The sequence below is a fragment of the Nasonia vitripennis genome, chromosome 1 (genome assembly GCF_009193385.2).
Source record: "Nasonia vitripennis strain AsymCx chromosome 1, Nvit_psr_1.1, whole genome shotgun sequence".
NCBI lineage: Eukaryota > Metazoa > Arthropoda > Insecta > Hymenoptera > Pteromalidae > Nasonia > Nasonia vitripennis.
Window position 1 is genome coordinate 2,895,521 of NC_045757.1, and position 22,874 is coordinate 2,918,394.

Sequence of the window (22,874 nt, forward strand, 5' to 3'; positions counted from 1 at the left end):
AATATACCCATATTGCTATGTTCGCACAGATTCGCGCGAAATTCGTGCGTGTATATATACAGGGGACGAGAGGGTCGTTCTTTGTTTACCAGCTACAGCTGCGCGCGGCATCACGTGTGGTGATGCCGGTTATTCGATTGAGCCGTTTGATGGAACAACGTTTTTCAACGGAGAAATCAAAGTTACGTGTGCATACGTAGAGATTAATTGGCATAAACTTTCGCAAAAAGACGCGCAAATATGGACACAGAATGTAAAGCAGTGATAAACCTTATTATCAACTCGAAAAAGTTCCAAAAGATAATGAAGCAGTCCTGCATAGAGCTCACATTGAAAAATTCCAAGGTTGCTGAGGCCCTGAGAAAGCAGAGCAACATAATGTTCGCGAGCAAAAACCATAACTCGCAGATACATGAAGAGATATGGAAATACTACTCGATGAGCATCGCCTATGCTCTGCACAATTCGAAAGCAATGGCCATTGCCTATGCCAACAGGTCGGCTATACTGGCACACATAGAAGAATACGAGGCGTCTGTCAAAGATATCAAAATTGCTGTGAAAATTGCAGATCACCCGACTCCCATTATCAAGTTGCTATGCCGAAAGGCCTGGTGTCTTCATCGCATGGGTTCGGATGAGAAAATGTATCCCGTGGCGGTGGCTAAGGCAATGCTGAAGAACGTGAAGAACGAGACTGACAAGAAGAACTTAAACGAGCTAATCGAAGGGACCAAGGTTTTGATGGATCGACCAATGCAACAAAAAGAAACTGTGATAGACAGAACGTTGCTAAATTTAGAAGAACTGTACAAGAAACACGTTGTCAACGATTTCTCAGCTGTGAAGATAGAGCATGACGAAAAGTGGGGCAGACACTTGGTTGCCACTCGAGACATCAAACCAGGAGAAGTTATTTATGTGGAGGAGCCTTATACTAAGTGTCTAACTATTAAACATCTACGTGCCTACTGCTCACACTGCCTTACCACTACCTGGTCAAACGTACCTTGTGATCATTGCTCTTGGACTATGTTCTGCTCTGAGGCATGTAAGGACTTAGCGTGGAAAAACTACCACAGTAGCGAATGTCCAGTTTATGTGTGTTCCAAGTCAGATACTGACGATACTTGCAAGCAACTAGCTATTCGATGCATAGCTTTGGGAATAAAAGAAGCTGGATCAGTGGAAAATCTCAAAGCACAAATAAAGTCTTTTGATGAGTGCCAGGGTTAATTTTTTTTAAAGTTTAAAAGTTCAATACTTGTTAATCTGTAATTTAATACTTAAACATAAAATCATTAATAATTTCTAGATGTGACCAAAGGGTTTTTAAAGAATGAGAAAATTCAAAGCATGGGCTTTATGAGCATCTATGCTTTGTCTAAAAATATTTCACTTGAAAATCTTCAAACGCACCTAGAGAATACTGCCATAGTGCTGAGAGCTCTGGCCGAACATACTACATGGCTGGAAGAGAAATGTGATTTTAATGACTGTAAAAGACTGAAGAAAAATGAGAATGCAATATTCCTTGCTGCCTTATTTCTAACACTCAGCAAAATTGCTCATGTAAATAAGCATGAAGTGAGTAGTTAATTTCAATCTATTAAAATTTTAAATTTGAGAAATTATTGAATCTAGTCGAGAATGCATTTCATTGTTGTAGATGTGGAACAGCAGTTTTTGTAGAAATAATCTGAAGAGGCTAGAATGTTGGAAAAACGAGTGCTGTTCTAGAGGAGTTTATCTTGCCCCCATCACAGCATTGCTCAATCACAGTTGTGATCCAAATGCAAGGAGATGCTACAGTCTTGATCACAAAGTCATTGTTTATGCAACAAAACCCATTAAAAAGGGATCACAAGTACGTAGCAAATATATTTAATATTAACACTTGAAAGAACGTTTATATATAATGCCAACATTATCTTAACAGATATTTGACTGTTACCAAGAAGAGTTCTATGAGCGATGTAAAGCTGAGGAAAGATGTAACATGCTTTCTTCCACATACAACTTTGATTGCGACTGTAAAGCCTGTACACAAGAATGGCCGAATTTGATAGGTCTTACAAAATTGTACAATGTAAGTTTTGATTCTTAGCAAAAATCAAACTTTAAAATTTTAAACAGTCAAAGTACTTTAATTATCTTCTACTTGCAGTTACATGACAAACATAAGCCAGTAGAAAAATTATTGTCATTGGAATACAAGAACATCATACCATCAACTCTAAATCGAAATAGAGTATACACATATGAGGAACTTCTTCACGTAGCCAATGGAATAGATAAGACACTGGTCGTCCTTGATCAACCTAGTTTCTTGACCACCAATCTAATCATTTGCTTAAATAAAATTTTCGACAAAATGTACGGCATCAAGTTGGACGTCACGCGCAAGTGCAATAATCATTGACCGATCACTTTTAAATATTTTAATTACCAGTTCTCATACTGATTATTTTAAGACAGTTGCTTATTAATTAAGTGTGCATTTGTGATAATTTATATTTTTGTACTTTTTTACAGATAATAAATCGAATTTTTTATTAATGGTCGTTTCCTCTGGTAGTTTATATTCGAAAGCCGTCGCGCACAGATTCGCGCCACCTGTTGAGCGGTAACCTAGCCCAACCTAATACTATGGCCGATCCAAACAATCAGCTGTTCTATTCACACGCAGTTGTTTATCGCTCGTCGTAGATTTCCTCTTATCGTCGATAAAAAAAGAATCAATTTCAGTATAATTCTGTAATTCCATTTGATTGCCAGTTGAGTGTATAGTGTATAGCAATACCAAATGTTAATTTTGTCAAGGAGCAGCGAATACAGAGGACAGCAGACGTGCAACAGAACGGATAAAACGAATTTTACTAATAAAACACAGCTATGATGTTTATACGCCCAAGAATTCAGCATAAAATATTACTCGACCACGCTCTTCGAGTCTTCTCTGCAGCATCATGTCCACAACGCGAGAATTCATCTCAAACCAATAGCAGTGACAACAGTGGGTAAGTGTGTGTTCAAAATATCAATGAAAAATAATATCTATAATAATCCATATTATTTTTTCTGCCAGTGATAAGCAAGCTCGGAAAAAACTAAGTCCTTATCTCGCAAGTTTAGCAGCACTTGGTGGCGCCTACTATCTATATCAGCTGAGAAAAGCCCAGAAAAACCTTCCGGAATTCAGACATGAGCACCGAAGATACGATCTACCGAACTACACGATAAAGGAGATCCATGAGCGTCGAGATCAAGGCTATATCTGGTCTACCTATGGTCGCGGTGTGTACGATCTCACGCAGTATGCTAAAATACATCCCGGCGGTGAAGAGATGATCGCTATGGCAGCCGGTGGATCGTTGGAGCCTTTTTTCATAGAGTATGGCTTTCACCGGACGCCAAAGATATTTGAGTTGCTGGAGGCCACGAGGGTAGGAAATTTGGTACATAGTCATATGAACGGACATCATCACCATCATCATCATCGTCATCACGAAAAACCTGATAGGTGTAAGCCGCCCAAAGTTCGTGAGTGATTACATTTTATATTTATCAAAAATAATGGAGACACTTATTAATGTCTATACCGATTTCTTAGTACCAAAAGTCGATCCAGAAAGCTACAGGCTGGGGCTACAACTCGGAGCTGAAACAGTAAAAGCTCTGAAACTGGAAGATTTGAAGCTCTACCCAAAGTATTCAATCGTAAGCTCTATTCCGTGTAAAAGCGATCGTAAGCAGAAGGAAGAAGCGAACGCGACGACGGCTGGCCCGACCTGGACTGGCACTCGTCTTTGTGATATCTTAGCGGATATGGGTAAGTACTATACTATTTATTCGGATGAAATCAAAATGTAACAAAACTTTAATTCGTTAACAGAGGACAGTGACCTGAGCGAGTACGACGAGCTAGAATTCGAGTGCCTTGATGCCAGCAAATCCGGCAACGGCTCTTACAATACACGCGTCCCATTGGACAAAGTATTACTTACTCCTAATAGTGAGGAAAAATCTCCGGAACTCGAGGTGTTACTAGCTTACGAAAAGGACGGCGTCGAATTAGAGCCCGAACACGGTTATCCCGTTCGAGTAGTGATGCCCCAGTTGGCTGGTTCCAGGAACGTGAAGTGGCTCGGCAAAATCCTACTTAAGAAGTCGAAACCTGAGCCAGAGGTTTGTGTTTTACTTTTAATTTCCAACCCTTGATTTCTTTTTGCTTCATGTAAGTTATTTTCCGTTTCAGAATGCCGAATTGCAATAGAAGAGAAATGCTGGAATATAGCATATACATGTGTATTATGAAATTCTACTTAATTCTAAAGTTACCATTGCCTTACCAATATTCAAATGTGATATACTAATAATTAATGCTTCATATGCGAGAATTTTAACGATAAATACAAATTTGCATATTGCCTTTATATAAAAAATTTTATTTTTAACTATACACTTTATTCGTAGCCAAATCAAAGACAGTGTAACGCAAGCGTTGATCAGTAAGCTTTGGCACATTCATTAAATAAGAATAATCAAGAGATCAAAGAAAATCACATCTGCGCTAGTACACCTGCCGGCCCCTTCCACTTCTAATAATAATCTTCATCGCGCTATAAGTTTATACAAAATCATATGTATAAAGAAACAGTAAATTACATCGACGCGGTGCTAGTAGGAGGTTTGGCCTCGAGGCTCATCGCCGTAGTCGTCGCCGTCATCGTCGTCGTCGTGGGTTGCTGAATCGTCGTGGGCGTCCTGAGACAAGCGCAAAGACAAAAAGGTGCCTGACAGAAGCGGCACAGGGCACCAGGCAGCTGTACTCCCATCATCAGGCCTCCAGCTATCGCTATGTTTCTACGCAGAAAACGAATCTTACTCGTACTTTTTTTTTCTCTCGTTACATGCGATAACGTTCTTCTGCTGAAAAGAAACTAATTAGCGGCACAATAGAGATGAAAATAAGCGCGCGCTCACGCGAACCATCGCTTACACACGGGCCGATTCAATGGCACGATCGCGTTATACCTCCCGGGAAATGAGATTTTATCTCTCAAACTTTTCCGTATTTCACGCAATATATAATTGCGCGGATAGAAGAGAAGCTGGCGCAGCGAAACAATAACGTACAAGTGACAGAAGTGCGTGTCGAAAGACGCATCGAACAAAACCGTGACGAGGTAATGAATAGCCCGAGTTATATAGAGCATATGCTGTTTGTGTAGCAAGGGGATGCCACATAGGCGTGTGGGTCTATGTATAAGTATTATCGGAACAGCTCCGATGATGATGATGAGCGCGTTGGGCTATTGTTGCGCCGCCTACTCTCGGCTGTGTGTACATATATACGTAGTGTATAGTCGCATTAAGCCGAATTAGCGGTGTGTATCTGTATACACTCGAGGGGTGAGCCCGGAGTAGCATCGTGTCTATATATCAGTGGCTCTTACAGCCGCTAAACGCCGGATTCGGGATTTGAAAGCGCGAGAGAAGCTTTATTGTTGTCTGCGAGCAACGCTGTAATGCTCAGCCGGAGCTCAGCTGTGTTGTTCTTGGGAGATATTATGCTGCGATTACTGCAGTGCTCTGGAGTGGGATTTTTGCGGTGACGGATTTGCTGCGAGGCTCGATTGATTTGCTCGTTAACTAATTTCTTTAGATGCGTACAATTTTTCAAGTTTTGCTTTATCAATTTTTTATTTCATTGATTATATATTTTCATCCTACGGTCAATATTATGCATAAATAATAAAACTTGTCCTAAATTTTCCAAAGTCAATCAAAGGAAAGCTCACCTAAGATGCTGGTCCTGCTGTGCCTTCTCGAGCCGCTTGTCTTTGGCGCGCCTGTTCTGGAACCAGATCTTGATCTGGGTCTCGGTGAGTTTGAGTCCGTTGGCGAGCTCGAATCGTCTCGCTCGCGATATGTACTCGCCTTGACGATATTCACTCTCGAGCCTCAGAGTCTGCTCGCTACTGAACGTCGTACGCTGTCGACGAGGTCGACCCTCTTTCTTCTTTCGCCTCGCCCCTGTGCGCAGATAAAAATGCGATCATCCCATTTTAAAAACGCTAAGATTGAAGAAAATTCCGTAATAAAAAGCCTACGCGGAAAAACTCGAGGAACTACCCTATACGCTAAACAGTAAAAAATCGTTTCGACCGCATAAGGGAAGTCAATTACGCGTATCAAGTAGCGGCAAATCTCGCGTCGCACCTCTCGGGCCTCCTCCGTCGATCACCTGTAACGTATCCTATTTCGCGCGTTCGCTCATCATCCTCGAATAACATCGCGCGAAGCCCGACTTCCTACTTCACCCAACACGCATTACACCACCGCCGCGCACATCCTATAATTACCCGAGATTTTTGCCGAGAAACCCTTTGCCTTGAATTTCCTACGGAAGTTTAAATTTTCAAAAAGAAAAAAATATATACGCGCATCAACGCAACAGAGCATAAGTACTCCAAAGTTGCGTATATACACGTAGCGAGTGTATATGGGGATACGTATTCAGGAGAGGATTACGCGGGCGCTGGACCGGACAATCCCTTTACGCCGCGCGCGACTTTTGTGCCTATAAGTACACACCCCTCGGGATTCGCTGCGTGTGCGTGTGTGTGTATATATATATATATATATATATTCGTATACTGATATGTGCACACTTGCGCGAACAATCAATTACGAGGCATTCGAGGGCAATTGAACGTATGCGATGCGGCAAGTGTTGATCTCTTCACTCTGAAAGGTGTGCTTCGCGGTGAAGATCACGAGGACATATTTTTTCTCAAAAATATTGTGCCGTAAGCATAACCACAAGATTTTCCAAGGCGTTCAAGTCTATCTGGCGTGTATATACGTACACCTGCATTTATATATAGGAGTAGAGCGTCGTAGATACACATATATAGAGACGAATCAGCGTCGCCGACGGGACATTGAGACGCGGCCAACTGCGTCCGCGTAATCTCATCACAATATCGTCCGCGCGAGGTGGCGAGCCGAGAGGATAAACCCATACCTTCTCTCTCTCTCTCTCTCTCTCTTATGCACGCGCGCGTATATCTATATACACTATGTGCAGGCAACCCCGTCTCTGCTTTTATGTCAATTTTCATCTTTTTTCCCCTACACCGATATTTTCGCCCGCGCACGACTGACTCTCTTCATATACGCAATTTAGCTCTGCGTGTATTAAATTCGTCGATGTTTATACCCTCGCTGTATCTCTCGCGGTTTTTAAATTCACGATTTTGGCGTAGTTCGTATGTTGTGTAGAGTGAAAAAAAAATATGGAAAATCTGGGTCGACTTTGTATTCTTTTTTCGCTAAGCAGATTTTCCGAACAATGTCTCTATACGGTATACCTATATGCTCGGACTTTACCGTCCGCGCATCTTTGTCGTGTTATCGTTCTTTGCTTCTGAGCCTCTATACATTTCGTTTGCGTATTTCTATTGAATAGAGTATCACGTGTATAGAGATATTTAGATCTAACGAAAGATATATAGAAATACGTTATTATCTTCACGGAAAGCGACAATCGATCTAAAAATAACTCACAAAAAGCAGCCAATCCCTGAAGGTGTTGCTCGACCCTACTCGCATGACCGGAAATCCCGTGAAGTTGGGCCAGTTGCAAAGGGTTCCAGTGTGGAGGCGCTGCCGGTTGTAGAAACAATCGCGGCGCGAACGGCGGTTGTTGCGGCACTTCCGTCGCGAAACCGGCTCGATTGCCTGCACCGACACCATTACTTTCCTCCTTGGACTTGGCGCATAGTCGATCGTCCTCCTCGTCGTCGGTGCCGCTAGTGACGTCGACCTCGACCTCTTCTTCTTCTTCTTCGTCCTCGTCGTCGGGATTGTTGTTGCTGGCCGATGGCTGCTGACGCTCTGTCTCGTAGATGCGAGCGAAGAACTCGCGGGGCAACGACGGACGAGTCTTTTTCGTTACCACTGAGGTGACGCACATCTTTGACATTTTATTTACTTTTTTTTTTAATTCCAGGTTATGGGGTTTTGGAGGAGAAGGACGTGATTTTTGGAGTGACAGGATGGTTCGGGCTCTCGATGAGGTTCTTTTGTTCGGGCATTGTTGGGATTTTGCTATAGTTGCTGATGTGGAGAGTCGGAAGAGTCACATTTTTTTGGTAATGGCTTTTTTACTTAGATTAACCGCAATATGATTAAATTTTTAATAATCTCACTCACGCAACGCGTTTACACAACGTACGAAAACTCGATCTAATGAACGACTCGTATCTCTACAGGTCGGCACGTGCGTACACATCCGTCATTCTCGCGCCAAGGACCGATGCAAAGTGGACCGGGGCTCGAGTGCGTGCAGTTTTGCAGGAAGGAAGGAAGCCGGCGCAACACACGCAGGGGATGATGACCGGTTCCCTTCCCCGCGCTCGACGAGAGAGAGAGAGAGAGAGAGAGAGAGATCTGCGCCCGACTCTATCCGGCCGCCCCCTACTCTTTTGCTTTCTTCCTGCCTTTCGCCCTGCTTTTTTACCCCCGTAAGTTTGGCTCTGCTAATTAATCTCTGTGCTTGTGTAGCTATCGTTTTTTTCTTTTAATAAGGATATCTCAATATTTATTAGCAGCTGTAGCATTATAAGGAGTATCGCAAGGTATTTTTAGATGTAAATGTAGCTGTGTACGAGTGAAGGATGGATTTTTATTTCTGATGAACTAATTGCAGATCGAAGGAGGAATCAATCATTCTTGGAGTAGGGGATGCATCGTTCGGGAAGAAAGTGGCCAGAGTAATTCCAGAAGAAGAAGATACAGCCAATGAATGCCCAATTCAGCAGATTGCGCGCAGAGCGGCCGGCTGTGAAAATCTTAAGTAGACCGCGCCGCTTCTTATTCTTAGCTTTTACATCGGGCTTCTTTTATTTCGTCGGTGCTTGTACATCGAACAGTGATTTTCCGATAGTCGTAGAGAGAGATTGCGGCGAATAATTTTTAAGTTTGCTGTCGATTCGTGAATTTATGCCAATGATAGACCTAAGCTTATTTTTCAGCTATAGCTAAATTTAGATTTGCTACTGCCTCGAGCTTTCGACCGGATTCTTACGAAAAACGAAATTCGTCAGAGTAATTTTTCAATTCTTTAAAAACCCGATTATATTTAAAATTACATGTGATATCTTTGCAAAAGGATTTCATGCAACGTGACGAGCGGCCGCAGCCGCGAGAGTGTCGCCATGTAGTGCGGATGACACCCACGCATGGACTTGCAGGGCGTCGTTGCGCGCCAATCGGATTCGGGAATCCACCGACCAATGAGAGCCGCAAGCTCTAATCGACTCGCTAGCTCTCGTCCAATGCCACGACTCTCCCTACTCCGAGCTACCCTCGCGGCTCCTTTCATCTCAACCCCTCCAACGACGGGGACAATGTTAGCTGCGATTCGCGCGACTAAGTCGCTTTGTACGCCTCTGCGGGGCTTACGATTATTGTGCGGAAATTGTTATTGCCCGGATTTTCCCGCGGAGCGGCCGGAAAATGAAGAGATGGCGAGCGAGAGAAAAGCTCTGCTTCATGCGCGGCGAGAGAGTGTAGGGGTGCTATATTATTATAACCTGCAGATTATTTTGTACAACGAGAGGATGGGACGGGTGCAAATCGAGCGCTCGCGCACCATTGTCGAGGGCGTCGAGGCGGTAATTTACGCGACTTCGCGTTTCAATTGCACTAATTGGGCTTCTGTGCAGCTGTGCGAGCGCGCGCGCGGATTTTACGCGGCGGATCGCGTTTCGTGATGTCGGTTTACTTTTTTTTCTCGTCCGCATATGTAATTGTTAGGTCTAAGTAGGCGAGCTTTTTCGAATATTATATGCGCGCGGATTAATTTTGAATTGTCTCGTCAGGTACTTCGCGAACAATTGTTAAACAGCGTGATACGACACAGTTTATTCATTAGCAGATTTGCGGATGTGTAATTGAATATAATATTTGCAAATCTGTTCATTGTGTGTAAAGCGTTGATTGTGATTGATAATGGGAAACGTTGTTGGTTCCGAATATTGATATGTGCATTATCCGAATTATTGTCGCCGCTAAATGCTTTATTATCGTATTTTGCAATGTGCGAAAATGCTTTTATTCTATTTTGAAATGAATTGAATTGTATTGTATACATAAAAGATAAATCAGACTAAATCTCGGGGCCTGAATAAGGCCCAATTATAAATCGTTTTTCGACTAAAGTTGCGAATAAGATCTCTAAGAAACGTAAATAACAAAATTATCAAAAGTAAATTGTGAATAACTTAATTTTTGTATGGTTAGTATGAAGAAAATTCATCGATTATTCATGCCGTCGGAGCGCTGACTTTGAGTAGTGCTTTTTCTGCCGTGTCGTACAAGTCCCTTTGGCGCAGAGGATAGCGCGTTGGACTTCTAATCCAAAGGTCGTGGGTTCGATCCCCACAAGGGATGATGACATCTTTTTTTGCTATTTTTTCGCAATTTATATGATAGTTTTGACTGTTGCAATGTAAAATTTTGATCATCGAGTAATTTTCGCCCATTCAGGGTGAAATTTCAGGCAACATTAACATAACTACAAGCTAAATTACCGTGGAGTTATTATTTTTGTTAAAAATGTACAAATACTGACTGATTATCAATTTATAGAGTAGAAAAAATCTTACGACGTAGATTTTATTATAATTACAATTGTTCAAAAATTTTTACTGACATACACTGTATACTGCTACAATTTGTTGTTGCTGTTGATAGAGATAATAATTATCTAATGTTTGTGAATTCCTCGACAACGAACGTTTTTAGCAGACACTTGGAGAAGTTAATAAAAGTTACACACAATAAGCATCGTTAAATTTTGTGTAAATGACAATTTAATAATCATTTATTTATTTCTTTGATATGAAAATGAAAGTCCACTATTATGCGTACTCTCGTTACTCGCAATAATCAGATTCAAATAGTTATAAAATTTTTTAAAATGTATTAACTAATAAAAGCTGATCTATTTTAATTTCATTTATGTAAATATAAGTATTAGTCGATAAATTAGATATCTGCGTATCGTCTCTTTGTTAATCCGCCATTGTGTTTCTAAGACGCTAAGCGTGTTTTCTCACGTAACATCGTCTTTACTTGAAGTCTTTACAGAATTGAATCATTTCAAGATTTCCGTCAGCAAATCTGATCCATGACTAAGAAAACATCGTATTGGCAAAGTGGCCTTGACGATCGTTCACCTTTCTCCATCATCAGTGATCAGCATCGTATCTACGAACTTGTCAAAGTCAGCTGTTCCTAGCATAAGATACGTCTCTGTAATGTGTATTTAGTATGTCGTCGTCTCACACACGCGCAAGAGTATAGCAATGCAGATGAAAAATAAAAACGTCGTAATTATTTTGGACTCGATATAATGCTGTCCAAAAGCTTCCTCGGATAGATATTCTTTTTCAAGGGTTTTGTAATTTCTCAATCGAAGAGCCATTTTTGCGAAATCAACAGAGATGGAGAAGCAAAGATCAAGACAGGTAAGAGAGGTTATGTTTCTTATTTTTTTTCCGTCTGGCATCAAATATCAAATCATTATAATAAGTTGTCTTTGTTTTCTTTTTCGTTATGAATATTGTTATAATTTCATTTTTCTTAGTTTCTCAATGATGAATCACTCGTTGCAGATTATGAATGACAGTTGCTGTTCTTTGTTTCTATTTTTACTGCATGCCAGTACTTAATTAATTAGAATTGTAATTGTCTCTTGTTTCATAATGTATTTCTTGATTTTTTTCCTTTGTCAATACTGACTTATTGAGTTGAGAATCTTGCAGTGTTGATTACAAAATGGATGATTGCTAAATGTTCCAAAAATCAATACATAAATTCTTAATATTCTGTTTGTAGAAAAAAAGAAGGGATCGTATTAGATCAGCTGCCTTAGAGAGGCAGACTCCAGATCCCCGAACATGTGAAGAATTTGAGTGCCTATTAGGAGAATCACCCACAAATTACCCTAAGGGTGAAGGAATTGAAAATATGGAAAGTGAATTACATTCAGCTGCTATTGACACAGGTGTCTATGAGAAGGAAAGTACTGAAATTTTAATTAATACAGCTGAAGAAGAAATGGGTACCTCATCACGAGTAAGCTTTTAACTTTAATATCAAATGTAATTTAACGAATGACATTATTTGAGGAAACTAATTTAAACATTAGCCACAGGTGCAACAAACTGTATCGGTCGATGAAGTAGATACAATTGTTCCCACTGCATCAGCTCCAGCTGAAGAAGAAATAGAACAAACATTAGAAGATACTCGAATTAATATCTCCTCAATGCAAATAATGGCATCTGCTCCAACTGCTCCTGTACTCAATGACATGCCTTGCATTATTCCTGGTTAGAAAATTGGATTATAATTAAAAATTGATATTTATTCATAATACATGATAAAACCGTTTAGTTCCAGCTCCCCAAGTTTTAGAAAAGCAAGAAGCTGAAAAAAGATCAATAAAGCAAGTAGAACCTCAAGAAAAAAGTGTAAATGTTAATCACAAAACTGTGAAGCCTTTCACCGAAGCTCAACTAGCTGCGTTGTACAGTAATCAAGAATTAAATGTAGTCGAAGCCTTTGTCAATGAGTTTGTTGAGTTTCAACTTCGTAATCACGCAGTAAGACAGCAGCACAAACTTTATGAACTTCTCATGAACTATCTTAGAGTGAGGAATCACTTAACAGTCAATTCACATGAACTGGAAAGTCTGAAAAAAGCCTGCAAGGAGACGCAAAAGCAGCTCTGGTGCCTTGACAAAGCCTCCATAACCGAGACAGGCGAGTGTCAGGATGGTAATCCGGTGAGCGCGACGCACGAATATTCGATTGCTCACTTCAATCAGCAAACTCTCGTCGCTTTAACGCGCAATCTCTCTGCCATAAAAGAATCCTTGCACAATGTACAAGCGCTTTACTGCTACGAAGCTGAGACTCTACGCCTTCAAATTGAGCATTACGTTCAGGTATGTAGATTTGACGTATGTAATGCAACATCTTTATTTATTCAGTGCCCTAATTTTCATCTATTTATCATTGTAGCGCGTCTGTATGTCTTGTAAAGAGTTTGCGAATCTCGCTGCAAACGCTCCCGTGAGTCTTGCAGTGCATCAGCCGGTCTCTCATGCAATGCCTCAGTTGGTCGAGCTGAGGATGTGTATAACGATACTCTTTAATTTTCAAAGAAGAATTTTGAAAGATGGAAAGTTCGTCGGAGACTCGAGAGAGTGGTTGTCCAAACTCGTCGCTGTATTGTTGAGGTAAATCAAAACAAAATATGATATGAAAATATTTGACTTAATAAGAAATGCATTTCACAGCTTTTTATTTAAAAAATTTTAGGGTAGCAACTTGGCAGGATCATCTCTTCCTGTTGAGCCACATACTAAGGTGCCCTGGTGGAGTAGCAAATTGGGCACGGGGTTACGTTCAAGTCCCCGTACCTATCAGAACCAGCAGCAGAGTACTGAGTACGTCGCCTCTGAACGATCCGCACCTCGACCACATCGTCGCTACATTGGCCGTTATTCTGATGCCCGTTAAGGAGAGAGAAAAGTTTCTCGAGCAGGTGCAAATAGCGCTACAAGACACAGGAAACACTCAGGGTGACACTGTCTGGGTGATGCTAGACGAGGAGGGTGAGGAAGATGAAGACATCGCTAACATAGGGGCTAATCTCTCCGAGAGCGATCTGATTTCCCTACTCCACCAAATTCCCCTCGACAAGCTGTTCGAACAGGCGCTCTATATCGAACAAGACAGCAACGAGGACTACAGGCAGGATCGCAGTTCTATAACCGAGTACCACATGCTCAGAATTTTTGCCTTCTCCACCGTTATAGTTAGACTGTTGAAGAAGGGACTCAAGACCTACGACTCTCCAAGGTATCGACAGTTAGCTAAGAGACTGAGTGCTCTTATACGCGACGTCGTCCAGTACGCCAGCGACTTGTGGGAGTCATTCGATAAGAATCAGGCAACAGATCCGTCGATGATCGTGAGACTTCAGACTGAGTACGACTGTTTCTTCCTGCGAGCAACCTTGTGCATATTCTCGTCCCGTCGCCTTGGAGCCTGGCAGTACTTGGCGGCCATACCATATCGTATCGTTTCGCTGTCTACTCTTTGGCAAATATTTGATATCTTACATATTGACTCTGTACCCAACGACTTACTCAACCCTGACGCCGTAGCAGGTATGTAGATATTTCTGTCTCTATTTACAGTACTTAGTGATTATCATTTTCAATGTTCACAATTTTTATCTACTGTAGAATGGGAGATTGAGTTAAACTCGCCCACTCTGAGGAAGCAATTTGAAGAGAAGCTCAGCAACCTGCCTGGAGATGAATCTTATTTTTTACTGACTACTTTTGCCAATATGGCTATGGCTAGATCTAATCAAGACTATGAATTCGTTCGGGCAACGACCATCGATCTTTTCCAGGTTTGATTCGTAACTATCAGCAAAAAATTTGAAATAATGCGTATTTTTTAAACGAACAAAATAATTCTCTCTGTAGATTGGATTTCTTAGTGCGAAGACTCAAGATTCTTGCTCGAAAGACGCAAGGTCGCTTTTGTCGAACCTTACAAGTAAATACCCCTCGCTTTTGTCGGATATTATCTCGAAACTCAAAGATAATTTTGTATCCGTTGGCAAGCTGAGTTTATATCTTTTCACGGAATTAAGTATAACTCGGTGGGTTCCTAAAGACGAAGATTTTCGAATTCTCTCTAGCTGGTTGCATCAATTCCCACTGTATTCGACGGAAAGTCATCTGGCTCGATTGATTATTTCGCACTTGAATTGGGGATTTGACAAGTAAGCACTTAGAACAATCTTCTAAAACTCGATTTCGTTTGATATAAAAAAATCTTACTCCCGTTTCTTTGTAGTTTCGAAAACTTGTATTTACCGCTTGACCTTCATCGAAGAGTAGCCTTACTCATCGTCGAACTGAGCTTAAAATATGTTCCTGAAAATACTCCAGCTCAAACTGCCTCAATACTGACTGAAGGAGTAAAGCAGGTGAGCCACATAATTCATCGCAGCCGCCATTTTAAGATAAAATGAAATAAACCAACTTTCTTTCTCAGGTTTCCTCGATGGTTCGTCCACAAAGTAACGAGCAAGCATTCTCGATATGGGCCTGGGATACGCTATCACGTCTACGGCTGCACCAGCTTGAGCAATCAGAAGCTGCCTGTCAGTATGCTATCTCGAGTCCAGGACAAGCCTTTCAGTGTGTTCCCGATCTCGACGCCGACGCGAGGCTCGAGGTTCTTGCCACCAGCCTACGCGACAAGCAGCCGATAGCCTGCTATGCCGCGACAAGGATGACTCTCTATGGACATTCGGTGCCGCTTGTCTGTACAAAAGGCTTCGAGCTACTGCAGGTGAAGATTTTTCCGAGTATTCTAGATTTGATTTTTTAGATGTTATTATGACAAAGAAAAATGTCTTCTTTAAAGGTGTTGCAATCGTACTACAAATATGAGCAGGTGGTGATAGGGCTGAGCGATTTGGTCCCACTGTTTCTCGAGTGTCCAGAGTCGTTGCTGAGGAATGAAAAGTTTATGAGCATAATTGTGGGATTGGTCCAAGCGGACAGAACCTACATGAAGATGGCAAAAAATCTCATTTCGCCGGATTTCCCTGGTCCCATACTCAAAATCTTCGCCAATATGATCGAGTACCAGCTTCAGAGCTCAAGAAGATTTTGCTTACAATCTCCCGATCCCTTGGTCAAGTTATGGTTGAATATCCTCGTTTTGATACCAGATTGGAATCGCGATCAGAGTATTATGTATTTAATTGATACTTTAATACGAGCTTCGTTTTTCCATCTGGGTGCAAGGGCAGTTACGGAAAATATTTTTCAGAATCTCTTCTCGGTAAGATGATTTTTTTAATTTCTTGTTTTCATAATATTAATAGCAAAGTTGCAATTTTGTTATTACACAAACATTGTTTCGTATTAGTTCGCCTCTGCTGGAAGCAGTGAGGTAAATATATTCTAAATCAAAAGACTGAGTAATGTAATGTGTCTGCTCTTAAATCATTGTGTACATTTTTATTTCTTTTGATTACATTTTTTGTTTGAAGTTATTTTTGCCATGTCTGTTGTAATGTCCACAAAATGCACAATATACTTAGTCTTTATTTGGAAAATTTTATTTTTAAAATGCTGCATCCTATATTTGTCTTTGCACCAAATACTCAACTTTTATATTTTACTAAATAAACTGTCTAACTTCATAGAACATGGCCAACGGCCGCAATACCGGTTCTGGTTTTGGTTCCTTCTTGAACTGGGCAACAGGTTCATCCCAATCTCCAAGTCTTTTGGGTGGTTCTATCCAGTCGATTTGGGTGGCTTACCAGATCCTTCGCACTGAGCAACATGAACGTGAAATCAAGACAGGTCTATGGCGCGAACTATTGCGCGAACTGGCCCTACAATCCAAGACTTCGCTCGACGCTGCTCTCAAAGTATGATTTATCGTTTTTTCCGATTTCGTAGAGGATAATTTGACGCTAATTATGTGATTTCTCTACTTTTGTAGAAAGCATGTGCAACAGTAAAAATGCAGTCATTCGGAGCCAACAGCCTGGCGATTTATCGATGGTCCCAGCAGGCACTTGATACACCTATGGACCATCCGCTTCTCCCGCTACTATGGCAGAACTTTTTCAATCTGTTTTTGGCGCGAGTTTCTAGTACAACAGGGTATAGCATTGATACTTATATTCTGTAGATTATTTCTATGGTATATATCTCATTCGATCATTTCTTTACTAGTGCTGTGGATAAAGGAGGTGTCGGAGATAAATTTTTCGAGGGCATGATCAATTTGAGCTACTTGAAAAAATTGAAAAAGCGACTGCTCGATACAACAGAGTATTTTCAAGTGAAAGGAGAAAAGGGCTTGGATGACGGCAAACCAATCACCGATGAACGACGAGTGTTTTACCTCGAGACTGCCAAGTACGTACAGAATGATTGACCTTTTATCAATTTACATTATATGTATACAAGTATTAAATGATTATATCTCATTCAGGTATTATAAGACTTTAAGCCTGTGGCTGGAAGAACCTCGTTTACAAGAAGCTGGGCTTTACCTACCCGCCTTTCCTCCACAGTACATGTCCCAAAAGCTAGTTTTAATTTTACAAAATGATGAGGTATGAGCAATGATTTAATTCAAATCTCATCACTTACCAGTTATTAAACTATTTACATTATTCTTTCTCGATCACAGAATCCGTGGCTGGAGTACGTCGACTACTGGTCAGTAAAGCGCAGTCAGTTACAAGCACTCCAGGAATGGCAGCGCTGCTGCCGTCGTGAACCAAGCGACATGTCCGTCAAACCACCTAGTCAAACCCCAACAACGCCGCTGGAGCCAGCCGATCCACTACAGCGCATTTTCCGACGGCTCAACAGTTACGAGCAGCCAATACCTCCGCCTCCACTAAGTCGTCACAACTCTATCGTTGGTCACGTGCCTCCAGATGTACTTTATAATCCCGATGCTCTGGTCGAGCTCGTCAAGCCCCACCTAAAAGTAATCCTAGACTACGCGCAGACCTTCAACCTCATGGTGTCAGAGCACACGGCTGTCGACTGCAACTTCCTTGAACTCGTTCCAACGCTCTACAAAGAAATTGAAAACCATGTTACTCTTCATGCTCTCTGCGATCCGGCTCCCGGTGGTCAACGTCGATCGCGTTCTGGTACACCTCCGATCGTGCACTGCGCTGGCGCAGCAGTTATCAGAATTAAGATTTCCGAAGCTCGGGTCAGCGATGGTGTCGATCAAATGATCAGTCAAAATCGCGCTGAATACGAGAATTTGCTAGTCAAGGCTAGTCAGCCACCGCCAAGCAAAGTCACTCAGGGCTGCGCCTTCACCGATCATCTTATTGCGTGAGTGTAATCACTGATGAAGATTAAAAACTTTACTGAGATGTCTATCATTATTTTCATGCAATGATCATTTACAGAATGCTGGAGCACGAGCTGAATATCAATCGCACTACCGAGAACTCTGTAATACTTCGCAAGGTACAGGAGTCCGGTGTAAGGCTCTTCTATCATCTGGTGCAGTTCTACACAGAAGAAGCTGCATTATGTCCACCTACGAAGCAGCTCATCACCACGTGCGTCGAGAAGTTGGGCCAGGTAGATTTGGCAGGTCTTTAATTATTCTAATGTACTTCAAAAATATAGTCTAATTCTAATGTTAATCTTTAAAGCTGTTCGTGAGCGGGGAGGAAAGTCAAGGTCCGCGATTGCTGAATACGATTATGGAACGGCCTAATCTTGGCGGTTTGTTGGGGCCTCACTTTACACCGGTTGCCGGGGGTGCTTCGACCTTCCTCCAGATGTACCAGACAGTCGTTGATCTAGCCACTGGTAACAACGTCGATCTCTGCTTCGTCTTGCTTACCAAGGTCCGTTTATATGAAAATTTGTGCAATTCATTGTGATAAAACAAAAATTATTGTGAAAATAAATGTTTGACTCGACTATGCAGTTCGACGTGGGCAGCTGGCTGAACTACCGTCGTCCGCGTCTGAGCGAGCGTTCGACCTTCATCGATCTGGTGATGCGAGCCTTGTGCAACATCGGTCTACAACCGGAGGACGATAGACTGGTTCTGCACGAACTTTTCCGGAACCACTTGCGTTTGGTACTGCTGCACGATTTCCCGGAGCACTATGGCGAGGTGCTGAGTGCGGTACTACGTGGCAGCGAAAGCCAAAGCCTCTCCATGGATGTCTGGCGGGATCTGCTTGGTGCGCTTAGCGGAAGACCCAGAAACGCGCCGCCTATACTGCACAGCGGAAAGGTTCGCGAAGAGATTAGGCGATATGCTACCGAACAGAGATTACTCTCCCGACAAGAGGTAATTATTGATAAGTTTTGCTATGATCAAATAAGTTTTAAAAGATTCTTGAGAAATAACGACGTATCGATATGATTATTATCAGATTCACGACACTGCGGTTTTACTGAGTAAGCACTTCATGAACGAACGACTGCAATACGGCCTCTACGGATTGTACCCCAAGTACAGGATTTACAATGAACCCCTCACGATGTTCCTGGGAATGATTGGGCATGCTCTAGTCGTTCTGACTCTGCAGTCTGATAGAGGAACCTTGGCTGATCAACGTGAGCATCATTTAAATTGTTCATAAGTTCATAGGCATTTTTGAAAAATCGATGATAAAATCTTAATTTAATTTTAGTATGTGAGAAGATCTGGCCTGTATTGAGCGACATGTTCGCTCCATGGATAACGCCATACTGGACGCGAAACCTGCGCGAGCCAACAGCCGCCTGGATCCAGCAGCTCACAGATGATCGCTCGGTCTTACTCCCCTGGATTATCACTGACGGTCCTTATGCTAACCGAACGGTTTCGATGTTTGTCGAGTGTATCCGCTTTATTATCGATACCATGCCCGCATCCAACAAAGTCTTGAGTTTCCTCTGGCAGTTCTATGTCTCGAATTACGCACACGCCTCTATCAAGGATCATGTGCTCAACGTCATACACGGCAACCTCTTGTCTTTGCCCTGGGATAGATTCAACCCTAGCGTCGCCGATGTTGAGTTCATGGTCAAGGTAAGTTGGAAATGGATGATTTGTTAAAATACTAGTATTGCTTACGTTTTTTTTCTCATGTGCAGGTGATAGACCAGTACCTACCCGATAGCCACCTGTTCCTTGGCAGTGTCTTCACGAGCGTTAACTGGTCGCAATGGATGTCAGAGCTGATGTCGACGCAAGCTTTACCGGTTGCCGGTCGCGTTCACGTCTGTCTCCTTAATCTTTTGGTAAAACTCTCAAACGAACCGAATGTTCGACAGAACGATCGAGCGCTGAAGCTCATGCAAGAGGCCGAAAAGTTTTCCTGGCATCTAGTAGATGCACCGGCCTATGATCAGGTTATCAATTGGCACGTCATGAGTTGCGATCCACGAGTCGTGCTTAGTCTCACTGCCGATCAGAATCATCCCCTCGACATAGCAGTTAATAAGTACGATTTTGCCAAATTTATTATTGAGAATACGCGATCCTTTGGATTGACTGTGTATGAAAATTTTCTTTAAGTTTGCTGAAAGTGGTAGCGGCCTACGATCCTACTGTGACGCACTTCCACCCGACAACGCTGAAGAAGCGTCAGATGTACGTGAGATCGTCTGTTAAATTGTTGGTCAATTGTACTACGCGTTACAAGTCTCTCGTTTCGATAAACATAAAGGCCTTCACAAATGCGTTATCCCGTATGCTTGACGACATGGAAGCGATTATTACGAACAGTAAGTTTACCACTGTTGTATGCTGAAAACTGAAATAATCAGATGCAACAATAAAATTTATGCAAATCCACAGCTGTCTCGGAACCGCAACAGGTGGCAGAGGCGGGTCTACTGGTAACGGAGTTGCTGCATTCGGTGAATCAAAGCAACGTACTCGTTGAGCAGTTGCGCACTAGCTGGGCGAACTGGTTGCTACAGCGCTCGGCATCCAGTCCCATTCTTTTAGGTATCCTACGCGTTATCGGAATCGCCGTGGCCTCGCCCTCGACCCTCGGCGAGATCATGGAAGCAGCTCTTGATGCCTACTTCAAGCAGACTAGTACATATTGAAATTTTCAAATTTACATCTACGTGCTTTCATTTTCTGCTTTACTTAACTAAATGTTAATACTTTACAGTAGTGGAAGACATAAGGCCAACTTGGGCAGCGGTGCTGACAGTACTTCAGCCTGTTGTACCGCGACAGCCGCCTGTAGAAGGTGTCCTTGTGGCTGAGGGTCGGATTCTTGCTCTCTACGCAATCTTCTTGAAACGACTGCCGTCCTGTCGCGACATTCGGGAGGAAGGTATGCTCCTCACCAACCTCATCGATTGGATCACTGCCATTAAGCCTACGTGAGTAATCTCCGCCCTCATTCATGGTAAATAGACTCGAACAACTAACTATTTATTTATCTCGACAGAGACGCGATTGAGGAGAAACTTCCTCTCCTGTGGGCTAAAGCGCTCGAGCTGATCTACCGGCAGTGCCAGTACAGCGAGAGCACGGTGATAGCTGCTCGAGCGCTCAAAGGATTAGCCAGAGCCCTGCTGGTTGTAGCTGACGACGCAGGTCAGGGATGGAACATCCTCGGGGCCATCGGCCTAAGAAAAGGTTCCCAGCTCTCTGCGAGGTACTTTGTCGCTACATCTTTTCTACAACAACAATCAATTCATCCAATTATAATTAACCGCGCATATGAATTACAGGTGCAAGTTTCTGAGCCGAGCACTCGCGGTGTACTGTCTGGCGCAGCTGCCAGAATCCAAGCCCGCTTCTTCGGATCAGCAGCAACAAACACAGACCTCCCAGTCGCAAATAGTGCGCTTTACACCGCACTCGCCGGGAGTCGCGCCTCCACGTGCCACAAGTGAGCCCGGGGACGGTCAGTCGACAACGTTGAACAATGGAGTGATGGAGGTGCGCCCCAGCGCCGAAGCTGTCCGGGCAATGCAGAGTCTTGAAGCACTTTTGGTAAACAAACAATACGCAGAGCTGCGCTCTGATATCGAGCAGTCGATTAGGATGATTCGCGATTCGGCCAACTCGCTGCACAACGCTGTCGAGGTCTGCGGTGCCCTCGTATCCGAGATCTACAGCCAGCGATACCTGCATGCTCTGACCGAGTGAGGATGGCTGCTTAGGTCCTGCTGCGCCAGCATGAGCTTCGACTTTGATCACTTTGCCGGGTGAGCGGTTCGCGTTTGTTTTTTTTTTTCTTCTATTGAGAACGGTTGGAGGTTGAATCTCCTAGAGTAAAATGATTATTCGTTGTTCAAGATTATTAATATTGACCAAATTAATGTCACATATGCATAGCTAATACGACTATAAATATATCCATTTTGGATTTGTAAATTAAATCGATATGTAAATAGCTGTTATTAGTCTAAACTTGTATAAAACGTTATTGGAAGTGTTTTATTCGACGAAATTCGTATTACGATTTTATAAGAGACGTTGAAATTTATCGTATTGTTGACAAATAATTTATTATTCGTATAATAAAGACTTCTATAATTTTAGCAATTTTTTATATATGCCGGGTGAAGTGATCAATGAATTTGCCTACCAAGTCGCTGGACACCACTGTGATCTTTAATTTTTTGCTTTGAATCTAGTTACAAAGTCACCATTCTCATGACTCGTTACGTAATCTAAACGGTATGTAACATGCACCTTGATTTCTTCAAATTGACAAACTGTAGGCATTATGATTATTTTTTATAAAGCAAGATTGACTAGAGGATAAAAACCATTGATAGTTATAATAAATTTTGTAGTGGAGCTTTACTTCTTTCAACGTTTCTTATAAACGTTAAAAAAAACGAGATTTTGTTTTATATAATATAACGCATCAAATGACTATTCAAATATTCGTAGAGCTCCACTTGAAATTTTCGCATATTAGTTATAGATATAAATAACAGATTCATGATATATTAGATTGTAAGATATTTTTTGTTTATGCTTCGAGCCTTGAATCAGACTGACAGGGCCGATCGCACGATTCGCTCGAAAACACGCCGGCTGTGTCCTAACACAGACTTAATTGTTTATTATAAAAATATATAATATGTATACGTATAGCGCTCAATATATAAATATAAATAGTATTTAAAAGGGTTACTACGAAATTAGACCTTTTTCTGTATTTACTACGCCAGAATTATAAAATTACACTTTAAAAGTTATGAAAAATGACCAAT

At 42.0% G+C, this 22,874-nt stretch overlaps 4 protein-coding genes and 1 non-coding gene across 9 annotated transcripts; 4 read left to right on the forward strand and 1 right to left on the reverse strand.

The window, feature by feature from the left end:
* Positions 1-67: 67 nt before the first annotated feature.
* Positions 68-2,559, forward strand: LOC100679794 (SET and MYND domain-containing protein 4-like). The gene is made up of 5 exons (XM_003425518.5): positions 68-1,231; positions 1,316-1,587; positions 1,670-1,867; positions 1,940-2,089; positions 2,168-2,559. The coding sequence occupies exons 1-5, from the start codon at positions 241-243 to the stop codon at positions 2,420-2,422; spliced, it is 1,866 nt and encodes a 621-aa protein (XP_003425566.1). The 5' UTR covers positions 68-240; the 3' UTR covers positions 2,423-2,559.
* Positions 2,560-2,648: 89 nt separating this feature from the next.
* On the forward strand, positions 2,649-4,443 carry LOC100123641 (probable sulfite oxidase, mitochondrial). The gene is made up of 5 exons (XM_003425519.5): positions 2,649-3,020; positions 3,089-3,543; positions 3,614-3,832; positions 3,896-4,188; positions 4,259-4,443. The coding sequence occupies exons 1-5, from the start codon at positions 2,896-2,898 to the stop codon at positions 4,274-4,276; spliced, it is 1,110 nt and encodes a 369-aa protein (XP_003425567.1). The 5' UTR covers positions 2,649-2,895; the 3' UTR covers positions 4,277-4,443.
* LOC100680084 (homeobox protein rough) lies at positions 4,428-8,528 on the reverse strand. Of its 3 annotated transcripts, XM_003425426.4 has the most exons (3): positions 7,576-8,528; positions 5,805-6,039; positions 4,428-4,866 (listed from the first exon to the last, which is right to left on the reverse strand). In XM_003425426.4, exons 1-3 carry the CDS (start codon positions 7,991-7,993, stop codon positions 4,665-4,667), a joined length of 855 nt encoding a protein of 284 aa, XP_003425474.2. In that variant the 5' UTR covers positions 7,994-8,528; the 3' UTR covers positions 4,428-4,664. The 3 variants fall into 3 exon arrangements, 1 of the variants encoding a protein (XP_003425474.2); XR_001728770.3 differs by lacking the exons at positions 5,805-6,039; positions 7,576-8,528 and adding an exon at positions 5,003-5,636 and having other exon boundaries at positions 4,428-4,929; XR_001728769.2 differs by lacking the exons at positions 5,805-6,039; positions 7,576-8,528 and adding an exon at positions 5,003-5,643 and having other exon boundaries at positions 4,725-4,866.
* A 1,863-nt stretch (positions 8,529-10,391) lies between these two features.
* Positions 10,392-10,464, forward strand: TRNAR-UCU. Its single transcript has one exon. It is a non-coding gene; the product is annotated as a tRNA-Arg (tRNA).
* Positions 10,465-11,076: 612 nt separating this feature from the next.
* Positions 11,077-22,869, forward strand: LOC100123645 (ectopic P granules protein 5 homolog). 3 transcript variants are annotated; one of them, XM_008204720.4, is made up of 28 exons: positions 11,077-11,543; positions 11,914-12,153; positions 12,227-12,410; positions 12,475-13,028; positions 13,105-13,322; positions 13,405-14,258; positions 14,337-14,509; positions 14,586-14,887; positions 14,962-15,094; positions 15,163-15,462; positions 15,538-15,960; positions 16,048-16,071; positions 16,328-16,558; positions 16,633-16,796; positions 16,869-17,054; positions 17,131-17,254; positions 17,332-17,999; positions 18,077-18,254; positions 18,329-18,526; positions 18,610-18,981; positions 19,067-19,250; positions 19,328-19,707; positions 19,773-20,122; positions 20,197-20,405; positions 20,479-20,724; positions 20,804-21,020; positions 21,089-21,298; positions 21,375-22,869. In XM_008204720.4, exons 1-28 carry the CDS (start codon positions 11,520-11,522, stop codon positions 21,793-21,795), a joined length of 7,767 nt encoding a protein of 2,588 aa, XP_008202942.1. In that variant the 5' UTR covers positions 11,077-11,519; the 3' UTR covers positions 21,796-22,869. The 3 variants fall into 3 exon arrangements, with proteins under 3 accessions (XP_008202942.1, XP_001607318.2, XP_016841839.1); XM_016986350.3 differs by having other exon boundaries at positions 11,097-11,543; positions 12,233-12,410; positions 21,375-22,856; XM_001607268.6 differs by lacking the exon at positions 16,048-16,071 and having other exon boundaries at positions 21,375-22,856.
* Positions 22,870-22,874: the final 5 nt, after the last annotated feature.